The 16,221-nt window shown below is 48.1% G+C and overlaps 1 protein-coding gene and 1 long non-coding RNA gene across 6 annotated transcripts in view; one reads left to right on the forward strand and one right to left on the reverse strand.

Moving 5' to 3' along the window:
* Positions 1-5,420: 5,420 nt before the first annotated feature.
* LOC105478185 (uncharacterized) lies at positions 5,421-16,099 on the reverse strand. Its single transcript, XR_011618190.1, has 4 exons — positions 15,963-16,099; positions 14,938-15,170; positions 13,295-13,420; positions 5,421-5,709 (listed from the first exon to the last, which is right to left on the reverse strand). It is a non-coding gene; the product is annotated as an uncharacterized lncRNA (long non-coding RNA).
* The window catches only part of LOC105478283 (BEN domain containing 2), a 64,117-nt gene continuing 63,652 nt past the window's right edge, over positions 15,757-16,221 (forward strand). For 3 of the 5 annotated variants that reach the window (XM_071088513.1, XM_071088518.1, XM_071088514.1), the window contains exon 1: positions 15,757-15,890. In XM_071088513.1, coding sequence (XP_070944614.1) covers positions 15,866-15,890 — 25 coding nt within the window. In that variant the 5' untranslated portion in view covers positions 15,757-15,865. The remainder of the gene's footprint in view (positions 15,891-16,221) is intronic. The other 2 variants (XM_071088515.1, XM_071088517.1) reach the window with 1 other exon arrangement.

The following is a 16,221-nucleotide window of genomic DNA, read 5'->3' on the forward strand; positions in this document are numbered from 1 at the left end:
GCCACCTACGACTGAGAAGCACCTGTTCTTCCTATTATAGTTGAAAAGGAAACGAGGTTGAAGTAATAGATGAAAAACAAAACAGGGCAAAGGGTCAACTCATTCCTTTGTCAGTAAATAATTGGGAGGCATGTAGAAAACAGGAAGACTTGAAGACACAAATCCAGATAAATGGCAGGGTGGCAGGCCTGCCATTCTGTTGAATGAAATGACAGGTGTTTCTGAAACTCATCAGTGTATGGTGGAATCTGATCTGCTTTCCTGGAGGAAGCGATGGTCAGAAAGGGAAGACCCTCATCCCTTCACCCATGCTCTCCACACTCTGCCCTCTCCAAAGGGGCCTCTGCCTCTAGGGTATTCTGGGGAATTCCTCCAAGTACAAGGGCTGGTGGTTTCAAAGTTGTTAGCGCACTCTCAGTTGGTTATTCCAGTTATTACCTCTCTAATTGTGTTTGCTTTTCAGACAAAGGGATTCAGTTCCTTTTTCATTCTTTTTCCCCATATACTGTTCTCTTCCATACACCTGAAGAAGCCCCTCATGACTCACATTTGCCAGTATACACCGTTCTCCATGTTGGGAAGTCTCTCTCCCAGAAGAGTCCACCTAGGTCAACATCACCGTAAACGACGTCACTATGAAGTCACTACCAGTGGGTTTCCAAAGACCATAAAATCCCTGGTTTTGGCCAGGCGCGGTGGCTCATTCCTGTAATCCCAGCACTTTGGGAGGCCAAGATGGACAGATCACTTGAGATCAGGAGTTCGAGAGCAGCCTGCCCAACATGGTGAAACCTGGTCTGTACTAAAATACAAAAATTAACCAGGCGTGGTGGTGCACGCCTCTAGTCCCAGCTACTTGGGAGGCTGAGGCAGGAGAATCACTTGAACCCGGCAGGCGGAGGTTGTAGTGAGCCGAGATCGCACCATTGCACTCCAGCTTACTTGCTCACGATCCGAAGTAGATGTCCTTCTGCCGGATGGTGATTTGGGGACCCAGGCTCCTTCCGTCTGTGGCTCCACCATCCCTAGGACCTTGGGGTCCTTGGACTCCTGGTGGCAGGGCACACATCACTTCTGTTCTCACTCCATGGGCTGGACCTCAGTCACATGGCCACACCTCACTGTTAACAGAGGCCAGGAAAAGTCTGTGTACCCAGGAAGATGAGGAAATGGGTTTTTGGTAACTAGCCAGCAGTCTCCACTATACATCACGATCCTAACGTCAGAACATCACCTGTTTATTCCTCCTGTAAGTTTGTCAGTTTCTCTGTGGCACCCCTCTAACCCCATGACACTCACACACCTGGCTCCCCTTAGCCTCCTTCCCTGATATATTATCTTTACGTCACTTAAACTTATGGCTGCTTAGATTATTGTTCCCAGCAATCAACTCTTCCCTGCAAAGAATATTTCTTCCCATTCATTGCAATGGGATTTGCAGTTCCTCCCTGAAGGTGAACTCTGTTGCCCAGCCCATTGTTGCACTTGGCCCTGAACCCTGCTTTGGCCTTTGGGAGGTACACAAGTGGACTAAAGAGCACCACATCAAGCAGAAGCCTTCCCATGGGAGAGATCATCTGTCTCATGCTTCTCCCTTGGCTGTGAGCCCAGCATTGGCCAGACAGGGCTGCCCCTTCAGACTGGGTTCTGGAGCAAGCAAGAAGGCCTGTGGGGCTGGGCCAAGGCCATCCTGTGGCCTCCTTCATATTATGTGAGGAAGAAGTAGTGTCTACAGTTGTAACTTACTGGGATTTAGGGATTCATTACCACAGCTTAAAAATATGGTGAGATGCAACTGATACATTTCCTGCCACGGTTCATTCATTCCTTCACTTGTTTATTTATTTGCATATTGGATGTCTTTCCCCACTAGAATGAACTCTTCATGAGGGCACTGAGTTTCACCAGCTTTGATTCTTGCCATCAGGGATCAATTACTTGCTGATAGAATCGTAATCCTGGGAATCAGATCGAGGCTGAGTTTCTATTTTTTATTTTTTATTTTTTGGGTTACAGTTTGGTTTTATATACAGTATAAGGAGACAGGTATTGCAGGCAAAGACAAAAACCCGTACATGGGAGGTATACATTGGTTCGACTGGAAAGGCAGGACAACTTGGAGCAGGGACTTACAGGTCATAGGTAGATTCAAAGATTTTCTGATTGGCAACCTGTTGAAAGAGTTAAGCTTTGGCCGGGCGCGGTGGCTCAAGCCTGTAATCCCAGCACTTTGGGAGGCCGAGACGGGCGGATCACGAGGTCAGGAGATCGAGACCATCCTGGCTAACACGGTGAAACCCCGTCTCTACTAAAAAAAATACAAGAAAATTAGCTGGGCGAGGTGGCGGGCACCTGTAGTCCCAGCTACTCGGGAGGCTGAGGCAGGAGAATGGCGTGAACCCGGGGAGGCGGAGCTTGCAGTGAGCCGAGATCGCGCCACTGCACTCCAGCCTGGGGCACAGAGCAAGACTCCGTCTCAAAAAAAAAAAAAAAAAAAAAAAAAAAAAGAAAGAGTTGAGCTTTGTCCCAAGACTTGAAGTCAGTAGAAAGAAATGCTTGCATTAAGATAAGGGGAATTGTGGGGGTCCAGATTCTTGTTATGTAGATGAAGCCTCATAGGTAGCAGCCTTCAGAGAGAATAGATGGTGAAATAAAGCTGAAGCCTACTGGGCTGCATTCCCAGGAGGCCAGGCGTTCTTAGTCACATGATGAGTTAGGAGATTGAGGCTGAGTTTTTAAGTAGCAAACACATACTGAGCCATTCCACAAGTATCGGTGAATGACTGGCATAAGGTGCCATTTGGCCTTTGGATTATTTTCTGGTTGGTTTCACTTCTGTGTTTTATATACAGCCAGTCAAGCACTAAAACTATCAGAAGAAAGAGGGAGTTATTGGAGGACGGTGTGGCTCTGAAGAGAATTAAAAACTGGTTTAACGTGACAGCTTGCTAGCAGCCATTGAGTCACTCACTCTCGCCTTCTCACTAAATACCTTTCAGAAAATGAAAATGACCAGAACACAGGGTACCCCTGAAAATTAGAAGGGCAGGCAAGCTTTTGCCCATCTGGGAAATATTTCTACAACTCTCAGGCCCTTGAAGCTGGATTGAGAAAATACGTACATCATCAATTCTAAGATGTTCTTTTTTTCCCAGGCATGAACGTGTCTGACATCTGGATGGGTTTTACAATCCATGGCGTCTTCAGATGCCATGTAGTACGGTCATTCGGGGCGTGGCCATGCTGCACCCCTTGCGTTGTTCCTTCAGGTTATGTCAATTCCAAAACACCCAGCAAACCCTAGCCAAGGAGGCGGCTGCAACTCCTGGAGCCGGGGCGCGGGTAGTGCATGTGGACCCCACAGGCACAGCACTGCAGGTGGAAGCTGAAGCAGAAGAGCCCTGATGGGAGCACACACTGCCAAGTGGAGTTTTCAAAACCCCGTGTCAAAGAACCAGGAAGTGGGGGAGGAAAACGCCCCATATAAGGCACTGCAGACTGACAGGCAGCTGGGCATGAGAGAGTGCACAGCACAGGCACCATCCCCGGCCTCAGGATGCTCGCAGTCTATCTGGGAAGACAGCATGAAACATACAAACGCCTATGTAACTCATGAGTGTGCAAAATACGGCAGATGGCGTAGCCATGAGAGATCCACCAGGCAGCCTCTACCTGGCTGAGAAGATTGTGCGGGGCTTCTGGAGAAAGCGTCGTTTCCACCAAGACCTGAAGGATGATGGGCAGGGGTCAAGGGAGGTGTGTGTCGAAGGCCAAAGACCCTGAGCAGGAGTGAGCTTCTGTCAAGACACACCTGTCCCTCTTCCAGTAGGTCTGTGGCTTTCTTTTCAAGACATCCTCAGTACATCTGGTGATCATTTGATTGAAAACCTTTATCTTTTCCCCAGGATAAACCAATTGTTCCTACACTTTTCCCAAAGGGTAAATTTATCACCTTTATCACATATTAAATCCTTATAAAATGTTTTAAAAACATAATGTATTATTTGTGTGGAACAAAATTACCCCCAAACTTAGCAGCTTAAAACAACAAGCACTCAGGATCTCACGCAGGGTCTGATGATCCGAAATCTGGGCACTGCTCAGCCGCATGGTTCTGCCCCAGGTCATGCACTCACTGTCGGCTGGAACTGTAGTCATCTCAAGGCTTGACTAGGACGGGGCTCTGCTTCCCAGACGGCTCACTTATGTATAGGATGACCAGCTTGTCCCCAGAGTTAGCGCTGAGAGGCTTGTGCCCTGGCTCACCCCGCAGTCCCGGGATGGTTGGCCACCCACACACGTTGACTGGAGCCCTCGACTTCGCTGTGGCTTTTGGCAGAAGGCCTCCATTCTCATGGGGCTACCATCTCAGCCACCTATTCCCTCTGGTACAAGGCTCCCAAGACTGCGGCAGAGGGAGGCAAAAGTGATTCAGGAGAGAGGCAGAGGCATCCGAAGACCTTTCACAAAATTGAGCACAGGTTCAGCAACAAGGAACATGTGAATTACAGGAAACAAATACTGTCTTTTGTAGCCTAGGGTCAGAAGTGATGACTTCTGCGGTGTTCTGTTGGCCCCCAGACCATCCCTGATTCACTGTGGGGTGGATTACACAGGAGCGGGACTACCGGGGGCCGGAGGGGACCACTATGGGTCAACTTGTGGGCTGATACCACACATGAAAAATGTTGAGCTTCTCCAGTGATTAAAGAAACACGAAGTAAAACAGGGTGTGTGTGATTCTTCACCTTTTATAAATTTAGCAAAGTCATGGAGGCCATAATCCTAAGTGAATTAATGCAACAGAAAACCAAATACTGCATGTTCTCACTTATAAGTGGGAGCTAAACATTCGGTACTGATGGACATAAAGGTGGCAGCAAAAAAAAAAAAAAAAAAAAAAAAAGGGACTACTAGATGGGGGAGGGAGGGAAGAGAGCAAAGGCTGAAACACTCATTGTTGGGTGCTATGCTCACTACCTGGGTGACGGGATCATTTGTACCCCAAACCTCAGCGTCACACAATATACCCAGGTAACAAAGCTGTGCGTGCACTCCCTGAATCTAAAATAAAAGTTGAAACAAAATTTAGCAGAGGTCAAAGCAATGTCAAGTACTCATGCTAATGGTATGTGAATTTGGTGTAATGTGTCCTGAAGGCAGTTAGGCATCACACAGGAAAAGCCTGAAAAAGGCACACACCTATTGATTTGGTAATTTCTCTACTTCCAATGTATCCTGCAGAAGTAACCATGTGCTCAAAGAGTAAGGTATTAGCAAGCCTGTTCATCACAATATTGTTAGAAATGACAAAGGGCTCATAAACAAGTCCACAACAGGGGAACTGTTGAAATTATGTTACACCCATTCAATGCACACATTTGCAGTCATGAAAAGTTATACAGGGGAAAGTTATTTATTCACATGGAAAGATACACGATATGTTGATCAAAGCAGGTCACAGGCAGATTTGTAGCATTCCTTCTCCAGGGGATCCCATTGTGTGTTTATACTCAGATGTGTTTATACGTCTAGAAGATATTTGGAAGATACACATGAACCCGTCTATAGTGGGTGTGGAGGGGCAGGTGGGATTCTGGCCATGTTCTCTTCGTTTTGCTTATCTTCACTCTCTGATTTCTCTGCAGCGCATTGCTGTTATAATAATTGTTCAATTTCAAGAACACAGGCTATATCATGTCCAAATCACTGTGGAAGACAAAAGGCAATAAAACATTGCCATTTAGCAGGCAGCAGAAACAGCCAAAATTATAAGGAAAAAGCATAACGTATGTCAGAAGACCAACTTAATATAATGACATTACATAGAAACAGATTAAACGCCCATGTTAAAATGATTCCAGGATTTATTTTTAAAACAATCTTATGCTTTTACCTACCTCATCATTTACCTCAAACATTAGAATAAAGGGTCAAGCTGGGCATGGTGGTGCTTGCTGTTGTCCCAGCTACTGGGCAGGCTGAGGCAGGAGGGTTGCTTAAGCCCAGGAGTTCGAGACCAGCCTGGGCAACATAGGGAACCCCCCCGTCTCTTAAATAAATAAAGGACTGGACAAAAACTGATCAACAAGCAAACAGAAAGTACCACCGTGATAATACTGATCCAGGTGAGGGAGAATTAGAGGCAAAAACAGTCAATGCATCAGAATGGCTACCTGGTATGAGGTTCAAGTACAGATCATGAAGGTATATATGATCAATTACACATAATCAACAGTAGAAAGCAGAACCAGATGAACCTCATGGATAATTTAATAGAAAGGCAACAGGAATGAAAGACTTTGTTCTTAGCTTTTGATAGATGTATGCAAAATTAATGGTAGATATTGGTATCATTGTAAAGGCATTATTAATAGACATCAAATTCAAAAAGGGAACACAGCCTTTTCAGGACTCCATAGAACGTTCACAAAATTGAGTACCTACTATGCTACCAGAACCCTCTGAATGTCAGAACACAGTACAGGCTATGGCCTGGGGCAAAAAGTTGGAGGTTAATGAGAGTCTCTGAGGCACTAACAACAAAATCAACAATCACCACCACCACCTTTCTAGGCACAGCTTCTTTCCTGAACTTTCTCCTTGTGTTCCTGGCCCGTGCATCCAACTCTCAGCTAATGTCTCCACCTCCAAGCCACAGCCATCTCCTGTTCATCATCCCTGAGTCCTTTCCCCTCCTGTTTTTGCCACTCTATACCTCTGCAGTCCTGCCTGTGTCAATAGCGCCCTCAGGCAGGAGTCATGAGTGTGGGTTTGCCATCTGCTGCTTCACAAACCCTTTTCACCTTGCTTAAACCTTCAGTTTTGTCTCGTTACTCTTTTAGGTGAAGGCAATCTTTAAACCCTCTGAACTAGACAAAATTACATTCCCTTTAACAACAGCCATATTCCCATGCCTTCTTCTAATCTTTTACTAAAGAAACATTATACTTTCCTTACACACCTTGTATGTAAAACTGTTTCTCCAGTAGTGTCAATTACATATTACAGTGTTAACTCTTAGCAACTTTTATTTTTTGTGATCTCAGCTCACTGCAACCTCTGCCTCCTGTGTTCAAGCGATTCTCCTGCCTCAGCCTCCTGAGTAGCTGAGATTCCAGGTGTGTACCACCACACCCAGCTAATTTTTTTGTATTTTTAGTAGAGATGGGGTTTCACCATGTTGGTCAGGCTGGTCTTAAACTCCTGACCTCAAATGATCTGCCTGCCTGCCTCCCAAAGTGTTGGGATTGCAGGCGTGAGCCACCACACCTTGTTAACCAATAATTTTTAAAACTGTCTTTATTTCCAAAAGATTGCTAAAGTCACGTGAACAAAAGGCATTGAAGTTTCTTTCTTTTTTTTTTTTTTTTGGTCAGAGTCTTGCTCTGTCACCCGGGCTGGAGTGCAGTGGTGAGATCTTGGCTCACTGCAACCTCCGCCTCCCAAGTTCAAGCCATTCTCCTGTCTCAGCCTCTTGAGTAGCTGGGATTATATGCGCGCGCCACCACGCCTGGCTAATTTTTGTATTTTTAGTAGAGATGGAGTTTCGCCATGTTGGCCAGGCTGGTCTCAAACTCCTGACCTCAAGTGATCCACCCACCTCAGCCTCCCAAAGTGCTGGGATTACAGTCATGAGCCACCATGCCCAGCCTAGGCCTTGTTGTATTACTGACACACCAACACATGATGTGGCTCTGACCATCTCTTCCTGTCTTCCTGCCATTGATACTCACACAGGATCTGCCCCCGCCCATCTCTTCTGTCTTTCTGTGCTCCATCCTCACACCTCTTCTGCTTCTGTCCGTGTCTTTCTGTTTTAGTAGGGTCCATACCTACCCGCGATGTGTTTCCTTCCCTTCTCTCATTGTCTTATTTGATTCTGACCCTTACTGAATATTAGACCCATCCTTCTCCTCTCGGCCACCCTTGTGAAGCTGCCCTGGCCATTTCTTGGATGCTTCGGCATGTCCAGCTTCCTCCTGAATTCAGGCCCCGCCCTTGCAGTGGCTCTTCCTGGGTTCCTCTGCTCCCAGGTGTTGGGGCTTCTTCCTGTTTGGACCATTCACGTCTCAGTTCCAATGTGGCCTCTCAGAGAAGTCTTCTGTGACTGTCCCTCTTGGCACGTCCTCCCTTCCTTGTCATCTCCTTTTACTTTCTTCACAGTGCTCCACGCCTCCGGAAAGTATTTCGTTCATTTCTGTTTTCCCTCCCCTTGCTGACCAGAAGGTCAAGGTCAAGGCCTGGTGTGTGCGGCTGCCTGCTCTGTCCCTGCCTCACGATTGTGCTTGGCACCCTGCCCTGGAGGTGCTCAGCGAGGATGTGTTCAATGAAGAAGTGAATTCCAGGAGTCAAGACACAGCTCAGCAGGAGTGGCCACGCACGCTGAAATCCACGGGACCCCAAGGCAGAGGAAAGCTGGGAAGAGCCAGAGGATTTGGACTGCAGAAAGCCGGCAGTCAGCTATGGCTAACTGCGCTTGCAGGACCCAGGAGGCGGAAGGTGGTGGAAGGAGGGAGGGCTGGGGGGTGGGTTCAGGGAGGAAAAGAAACGTGAGAATTTCAGTGGCCGGAGAAGAAAACACTAGGCAGCAAACGTGTGAGGCACGCCTTGGGCCAGGGACTTGGCCCTCCTTCGGGGAGGGCTGGTCCTCCTGTCGTGTTGCCGTGTTGCCGTGTTGCCGTCGTGGGAGGGAGCTGGGGCTCCTGGCCTATAGACAGGGCTTGACTTCAGTCACCAGGAGCTGCTGTCTATACGTGCCCCTTGGGTGAAGGCAACACACGGACTCCTGTACCAACACATGCGCGGGTCACCAAACCCACACCAAGTCAGAAATTCCAGTGCACGCAGACGGTCTACCAGTTCCTGCTGAGGGTCTGCGGAGGGCCTATGGGGGCCGCCTGTTCTCAGGGCCGGCTCCTGCTGGCTTGGCCTTATCCAAGGAGGCTCCTCCATGGCGCTTTCCTTGCCTCTCCTTCGGGGCCCCTTCTCCGTCCAAGAGCCTCAGAGCCTTTCAGAAAGGGATTGGAGAGGGAAAGACCTGCCCAAGGCGCTCAGGGCTGGACCCTCTGCCTGTGTGGCTTTGTCACAGAGCTCAGGCAATCCGAGTCTGTTTTCTCCTTGGTCCAATGAGGATCGCCCCTCCCCTGACAGTTTAGGGAGGTCAAGATGGGGAAGTGCCTCATCCCAAAGGGTGCCCACTCTGTCTCTGCCTGTCTTTCTGTCTTTCCCGTCCCCAGGCCCTTGCTACTCCCTTTCCTACAGCCTGGCCACGGCTCACCCCGCCACACACACAGTGGAACTGCAGCCCTAGCAAGCCTTACTATTAAGGAAGACTTTAAATTCCTTCTCCAAATTCTTTTGAGCTTGGATTTTGGACAGCTGAGCAGGGCCTGGAGCAGGAAGGACCTTGGGTAGGCTTTGAATGGGATCCCAGGAGCTGTGGGAATCAATTGAAGGGTGATCAATGGCGGCAGGCCACACAATCAGATCCGTATTCTGGGAGCTCTGGAGCTCTCAGCCAACAGGAGCTGACCATCTGCTCTGCGCACTACCTGGGATATGCATCCCAACCGCGTATTTTCCTTGGGGTCCACTCGAAATATTTCTTCCTGCCTTTTCCTGGGCTATGCTTAGAAGAGCAAGCATCCCTCTGAAAGTAGTCCGAGTTGTTGAGTTAATGACCGCGAGTGAAGCGCAACTCCCTTTCTCCTTAAAATGGTAAAGTACTTTCAAGCTTGCCTGAGGTCTGAGAAGCTGAGCTTTCTGCAGTGCTCTTAGCGGAACCTTTGACTAGAGCGTTCAAAAGGCGTCTTCCCTGTTTGCTTTCTCAGCATGAAAACGTCAAGATGCAGAATCCGGAAAGGTCACTGGAGCCTGGCCCTCTGCGATCTGGATTGGAGGCTGCAGACTCTTTGTTGAACTGGGCGAGGGGGAGGGCGGAGTGTGCTGGGGCCCAGCCTCCTGGGGCCCTGAAAGGGTGGGATGGTGCAGGCCAGTCCCCCCACCCAAATGCAGGCGCAGGAAGAAGCCACATGGGATTTGCTTCCGCACTAGGAGCTAGGTGAGTGAGAGGCGAGCCCTGGAGTCGCACCTGGTGACGATCAGCATGGGCTGATGGGGTCAGAGGAGGTGACAGCGCAGGTTGTGCCTAATTAGGAGGCCTCCTCCAGCTGGAGATGCTTCCACCTTCTACCACCCCTGGGGCATACCTAAGACCCTGCTAGCCGCCCTCCGCCCCCCTTCTCCCCGGGGAGGCTGAGTGCTAGACTCAACATGGGAGACAGGGTGAAGTTCTCAGGCAAATTTTACTCTGCTAAGGTCACCGTTTTGTAGGTAACACAGAAATGGTGAGGTGCTAGCCTGTCACTCTGTCCCGTGCTCAGCCTGTCTTCCCCTTTTCATCACCATCTCAGCCCCATCCATCTTCCTTTCTCCCTCCTCTCTTTTTCTCTCTGACACACACATGCACACACTCACACACAGACACGTGTCTGTGCCCATGAACACATGGGATCCAGCTTTCACAACTGATGGCCAGAGCTCGGTGCTGCTCTGCAGCTCCTCCGGGCCTTTCCCTGTCCTTACAAAGAACACACCCTCTGATGGTTAATATTGAGTTTCAACCTGATTGGATTGAAGGATGCACAGTATTGTCCCTGGGTGTGTCTGTGAGGGTGTTGCCAAGGAGATTAACATTTGAGTCAGTGGACTGGGAGAGGCAGACCCACCCTCAATCTGGGTGGGCACCATCTAATCAGCTGCCAGCACGGCTAGGATAAAAGCAGGTGGAAGAGCGTGGAAGGACTAGACTGACTTAGTCTTCTGGCCTACATCTTTCTCCCATGCTGGATGCTTCCTTCCCTCAAACATCAGACTCCAAGTTCTTCAGCTTTTGGATTCTTGGACCTTCGACCACAGACTGAAGGCTGCACTGCTGGCTTCCTTCCTTTTGAGCTTTTGGGACTCGGACTGGCTTCCTTGCTCCTCAGCTTGCAGATGGTCTATTGTGGGACTTTACCTTGTGATCGTGTAAGTCAATCCTCCTTAATAAACTCCCCTTTATATATACATCTATCCTATTAGTTCTGTCCCTCTGGAGAACCCTGACTAATACACACTCCTTTTCAAACCTGCCCTTAGGGCCAAAAACCCACTGCAGACACTGGGGTCAGCAAAGCAGCAGGCTCTCAGGGCCTCATGAAAGCATGGCATTGCACACCTTGGCCAGGCCACCGGAGCTGTGTCCGGGGCTCCAAGCCAGGGGTGATGACCACTGTGCCTGGTGAGATGGAACCCCCCCGGGTGGCAGGAGTTTGAATGGAGTGGAGTGGAAACAAGTGGAGAGTGGCGCCTTGGGCAGCTGGACACTGCTCTGTGGCCATATTGTCCCGTCTCGTGTCCTGTGGGCTGCATTTAAGTCAACTCTCCCTCTCCTCTTGCATGGCCTGCTTGCTTCCCCTGCAAATCAACCAGGTTGATGCTAGGAACCTGCCCCTGCCCCTAGCTTGGATTACAGGTGCCTGCCACCATGCCTGGCTAATTTTTTTGTTTTTTTTTGTATTTTTGGTAGAGACGGAGTTTCACCATGTTTGCCAGACTGATCTTGAACTCCTGACCTGAAGTGATTCACCTGCCACACGTAGATTTATTACAGCCCAATTCACAATTACAAAGATATGGAACCAACCTAAGTGCCCACTGACCGATGAGTGGATAAAGAAAACGTGGTATACATACACCATGGAATACTACTCAGCCATAAAAAGGAATGAAATATTGTCTTTTGCGGCAACTTGGACAGAGCTGGAGGCCATTATTGTAAGTGACGTAACTCAGGAATGGAAAACCACTTACTGCATGTTCTCACTTACAAGTGGGAGCTAAGCTATGGGTATACAAAGGCATGCAGAGCGGCATAATGGACATTGGACACTCAGAAGAAGGAGAGTGGGAGGATGGTGTGGAATTAAAAAACTGCAGCGGCTCACACCTGTAATCCCAGCACTTTGGGATGCTGAGGCAGGCAGATCACCAGAGGTTAGGAGTTCGAAACCAGCCTGGCCAACATAGTGAAACCCTGTCTCTACTAAAAAAAAAAAAAAAAAAAAAAAAAAAGCCAAACGTGGTAGTCCTGTAACCTGTAGTCCCAGCTACTCGGGAGGCTGAGGCAGGAGAGTCGCTTGAACCCGGGAGGCAGAGGTTGCAGTGAGCCGATATTGTGCTACTGTACTCCAGCCTGGGTGACAGAGTGAGACTCTGTAGATTGGGTACAGTGTACACTACTTGGGTGATGGATGCAGTAACATCTCAGAATTTACCACTATATATTTCATCCCTGTAACAAAAAACCACTTGTACCCTAAAAGCTATTGAAATAAAAAACATTTAAAAAATAATATCTTTGAAAATAAATAAATAAAATAAATAATTCTTTGTAGAAATAAGTTACCATTACCTTTGCAAGAGAGAATGTTTGCTTGCTTTATGCAGGCACCTGGGAGTGCTAAATTCGCAGGTGACATGAGGCTGATCTAGAGACCACATGGTTAGTTTTTGGTTACTTTTACTCTAAAGATTTGTCTCTTTGTGGTCCCAGTTTGAGGTGGGAGGTGGTTTACAAACTCTGCTTTGGTGGGTCCCAGATTCCAACTTTTGTCCCTCAGTTCCACAAAACCACCCAACGTGTAGCTCAGCCTCCTTTGGCCTCCTCTGCATCAGCAAATGTCCAAGAACAAAAGCAATGCTCTCAGTTTCTCACACCTATCTAGGTTTTGGGTCTTTCTCAGATCTTAGCTCAGAAATTGTTAACTTTATGATATTCTTTAATGGTGTGTGTGTGTGTGTGTGTGTGTGTGTGTGTGTGTGTGTGTGTGTATAGACAGAGTCTTGCTCTGTCACCCAGGCTGGAGTGCCGTTTCACAATCTTGGCTCACTGCCACCTCCACCTCCCAGGTTCAAGCAATTCCCTGCCTCAGCCTCCCGAGTAGCTGGGACTACAGGCACCCGCTGCCACGCCTGGCTAATTTTTGTATTTTTTGTAGAGACCGGGTTTCACCATCTTGGCCAGGCTGGTCTTGAACTCCCGACCTCGTGATCCACCTGCCTCGGCCTCCCAAAGTGCTGGGATTACAGGCTTTAGCCACCGCGCCCGGCCTAATGCTATAATATTTAAAAAACATTGCATCCAGTTTTTTTTTTTTTTAGTTGTCTTTCAGAAGATGTTTACCAGTCCACAATTACAGGCTGCGGAACTCCACATTGCTGTGACTGTACTGGCTGTTGACAGAAATACCTGCTCTGTAGCTCCTGTGGTCCAGCTTGCACCTGGGAACAGACAGCTTTGCAGCATCTCCTCCCACTTCTCCCGTGGCTGGGAAGCCTCCCTTGCCTGCTGTTCTTCCTGCTCAGGTTAATGTAGCTTAGGTAGGACAGGAAATGGAAAGTCAGTCTTAGGCGTGACAATAGGAAAGTGTTTCTTCCCTCCCTCCCACCTCTCTCTGTGAAGAGGCGTCAGGCAAATGAATGGAGAGGACTGACCAGAAATTAAACTGAAGGGGATTACTGAGTATCTGTTGGCTATTCAATTACAGTCCATGAACAAACCTTGTGTACCTATTGAGTACTGTGTGCTAGAAGGAAATCCCAAAAGGTGGGTGCATCCCTCCAGGTCCAATATGAAGAGAAACACTATGTGGTAATTTGAACAGGGAAAGTTTAATGTAAAGAATTATTGGTTGGGTGTGGTGTCTCATGTCTGTAATCCCAACACTTTGGGAGGCTGAGGCGAGAGGATCACTTGAGCCCAGGAGTTTGAGACCAGCCTGGGCAACATAGGGAGACCCCCATCTCAACAAAAAAATTTAAAATTAACTGGGCATGGTGGTGCATGCCTGTATTCGCAGCTACTCAGGAGGCTGAGGTGGGAGGATTGCTTGAACCTGGGAGATCCAGGCTGCAGTGAGCCATGATCGAGTCACTGCACTCCAGCCTGGATGACAGAGCCAGACCCTGTCTCAGAAAAAAAAAAAAAAAAAGAAAGAAAGAAAGAAAAAATTATTAAGTATAAAAGAGGACTGGAGTAATGAGAGATTAGCTAATAATAAAATTCTAAAATATTCTTTACAAATTACAGCTATAAGAAACAGGCACTACCCTTAGGGTTGAGACACAGTGTCTAAGACTCACTCAATGGCTTGCACTGGTGGACTTCACTGTAAATCTATTCTCTGGAATTTGCTGGAAACCCAACCTTGCAACTTGATGAATTTGCTGGAAATATATCCTCTATAAAGTACTGGAAATCTGCCTTCTCCTGCAGGAGAAAGCTACACTTTGCATCAATGTCCTCAGAGAGCACAGGTCAACCAGGAGGCAAAAAAAACCTTCTCCTCCTACGGTCTCCTTTTAGCACCTTCTACTGCCAAAGGTTTAAACTGTGTTACTGACAAAGGGAAAAATATTTAAAGGGCCCACATCCACTTTCACAGAGTCGGCAAAAGTGGGTGAAGTTGGAGGTGAGAGGTAACACATTGGTAACCAGCACAGTGTATCCATTTCAGCCCTCGGTTTCTCTATGCATCCTCCTACACATATGTACACTCTGGTACGATAGCAAAACAACTCTGTTTCTACCTAACAATATACACCTTTGCTTCTCATAAGTAAAGAAATTCTTACCCTTCCCCCAAATGAAGAGACCCACAGTCCCAAGAGTCATTGTATAACTGACACAGTGAAGAAATGGATCCCAAATTCCAGGCACCAGGTTCTTTATATTTCATAACATTTAATTCTTAGAATCTTGTGAGGGAGGTGGTGTTCAAATATAAATAAGACATGGTGCTGTCCTCCAGGAACTTAGGAGAGAGGCATGTTGACGAGGATTTATAATATCAGGTAAAGTAATTTAAATACTAATAGGGACGTGAAGATTACCTGCTGTGGGATCCTTCTTACCAGGGGGCTATCGGAAAGTGTCTTGATGGAGGTATTATTCGAACAGATGTAGTACCGAGACAGGTTTTGAAAGGTGTGAAGACAATAGTAAAGACATGGAATCAATCCAGGTGTCCATCAGTGGTGGACCGAATAAAGAAAACTATGCAGTCGTAACAAAGAACAAAACCATGTCCTTTGCAGCAGCACGTACACAGCTGGAGGCCTTTCTCCTAAGTGAATTAACACAGAAACAGAAAACCACATACTGAATCTTCTCACTTGTAAGTAGGAGCTTAAATATCCGGTACACAGGGACAGAAAGATGGGAACAATAGGCTATAGACTACTAGAGGGGGCAGGAAGGAGGGGAGGAGAGGGGTTGCTAGGTATTTATTAGGGGCACATTTTCAAAGTCGGCTTGTTTTCGGATTTGTTCCCAAAGCCGGCACCGGATGTGAGGAAGCAACCCGGAAAACACTAGAAAGTCTGAACGCAATTCTCTTACATTGGACTTTTTTTTTTTTATGATGTGCTTTTTGGGACGAGCAGAATTACACTGTTGGCTCCCAGTTCATTATCTCTCTCTCTCTCTCTCTCTCCATCTGTATCTATATCTACATATATTCACACACATATATAGTACAAATATATACATATACACATACATGTATATATTTTTGTAAAAAGGACACTTTAAGAAAATAGGTCGAAAGTGGGGGGGGGGGCGAGGCCCTTTGACCCCCCAGGAGTCACGTGCTACTGCGCAGCCGCAGAGACGTGGTCCAGGCTCCTGCCCGCGCCTCATTGTGCCTCGGACAACGAGTGTACGCAGTTACCACGCAGTTACCAAGGAGTTACCACACAGTCGCGGCGCAGACATAGGCCTCAGGTCGCGGGCCTCAGAGCTAGACCCCGCCATCTCACAATGTCTGAGGGGACCGAGGAACAGGGTAAGGTGACCTCGCCTCAACTGGCCCACTAACTTGGGCCCCAAGTTCTGTCAGAGTCTGGACGGCACCCACTTAGGCGGCCATTCAGGGGCGGCAGGATTGGCTACTCATCGGCCGGGGCACGTCGGTGGGCGGCCTCTGAGTATCGGCCATCTGCCGCCGATTGCTCAGCGCGCTGGTGGGAAATTTGGCGTGGTGGACAGAGATGGCCCAGAGTTCAGGTCGTCTCAGGGGCTCAAGATGTCCCTGAGACGTGAGGTGATCCTGAGGTTCATGGCATCCCCGTGGCTCTTGGTGGCTCGGCGTTGGGGTGATTCGGGCTTGTGCCGAG

This window comes from Macaca nemestrina, chromosome X (genome assembly GCF_043159975.1).
Source record: "Macaca nemestrina isolate mMacNem1 chromosome X, mMacNem.hap1, whole genome shotgun sequence".
Taxonomy (NCBI): domain Eukaryota; kingdom Metazoa; phylum Chordata; class Mammalia; order Primates; family Cercopithecidae; genus Macaca; species Macaca nemestrina.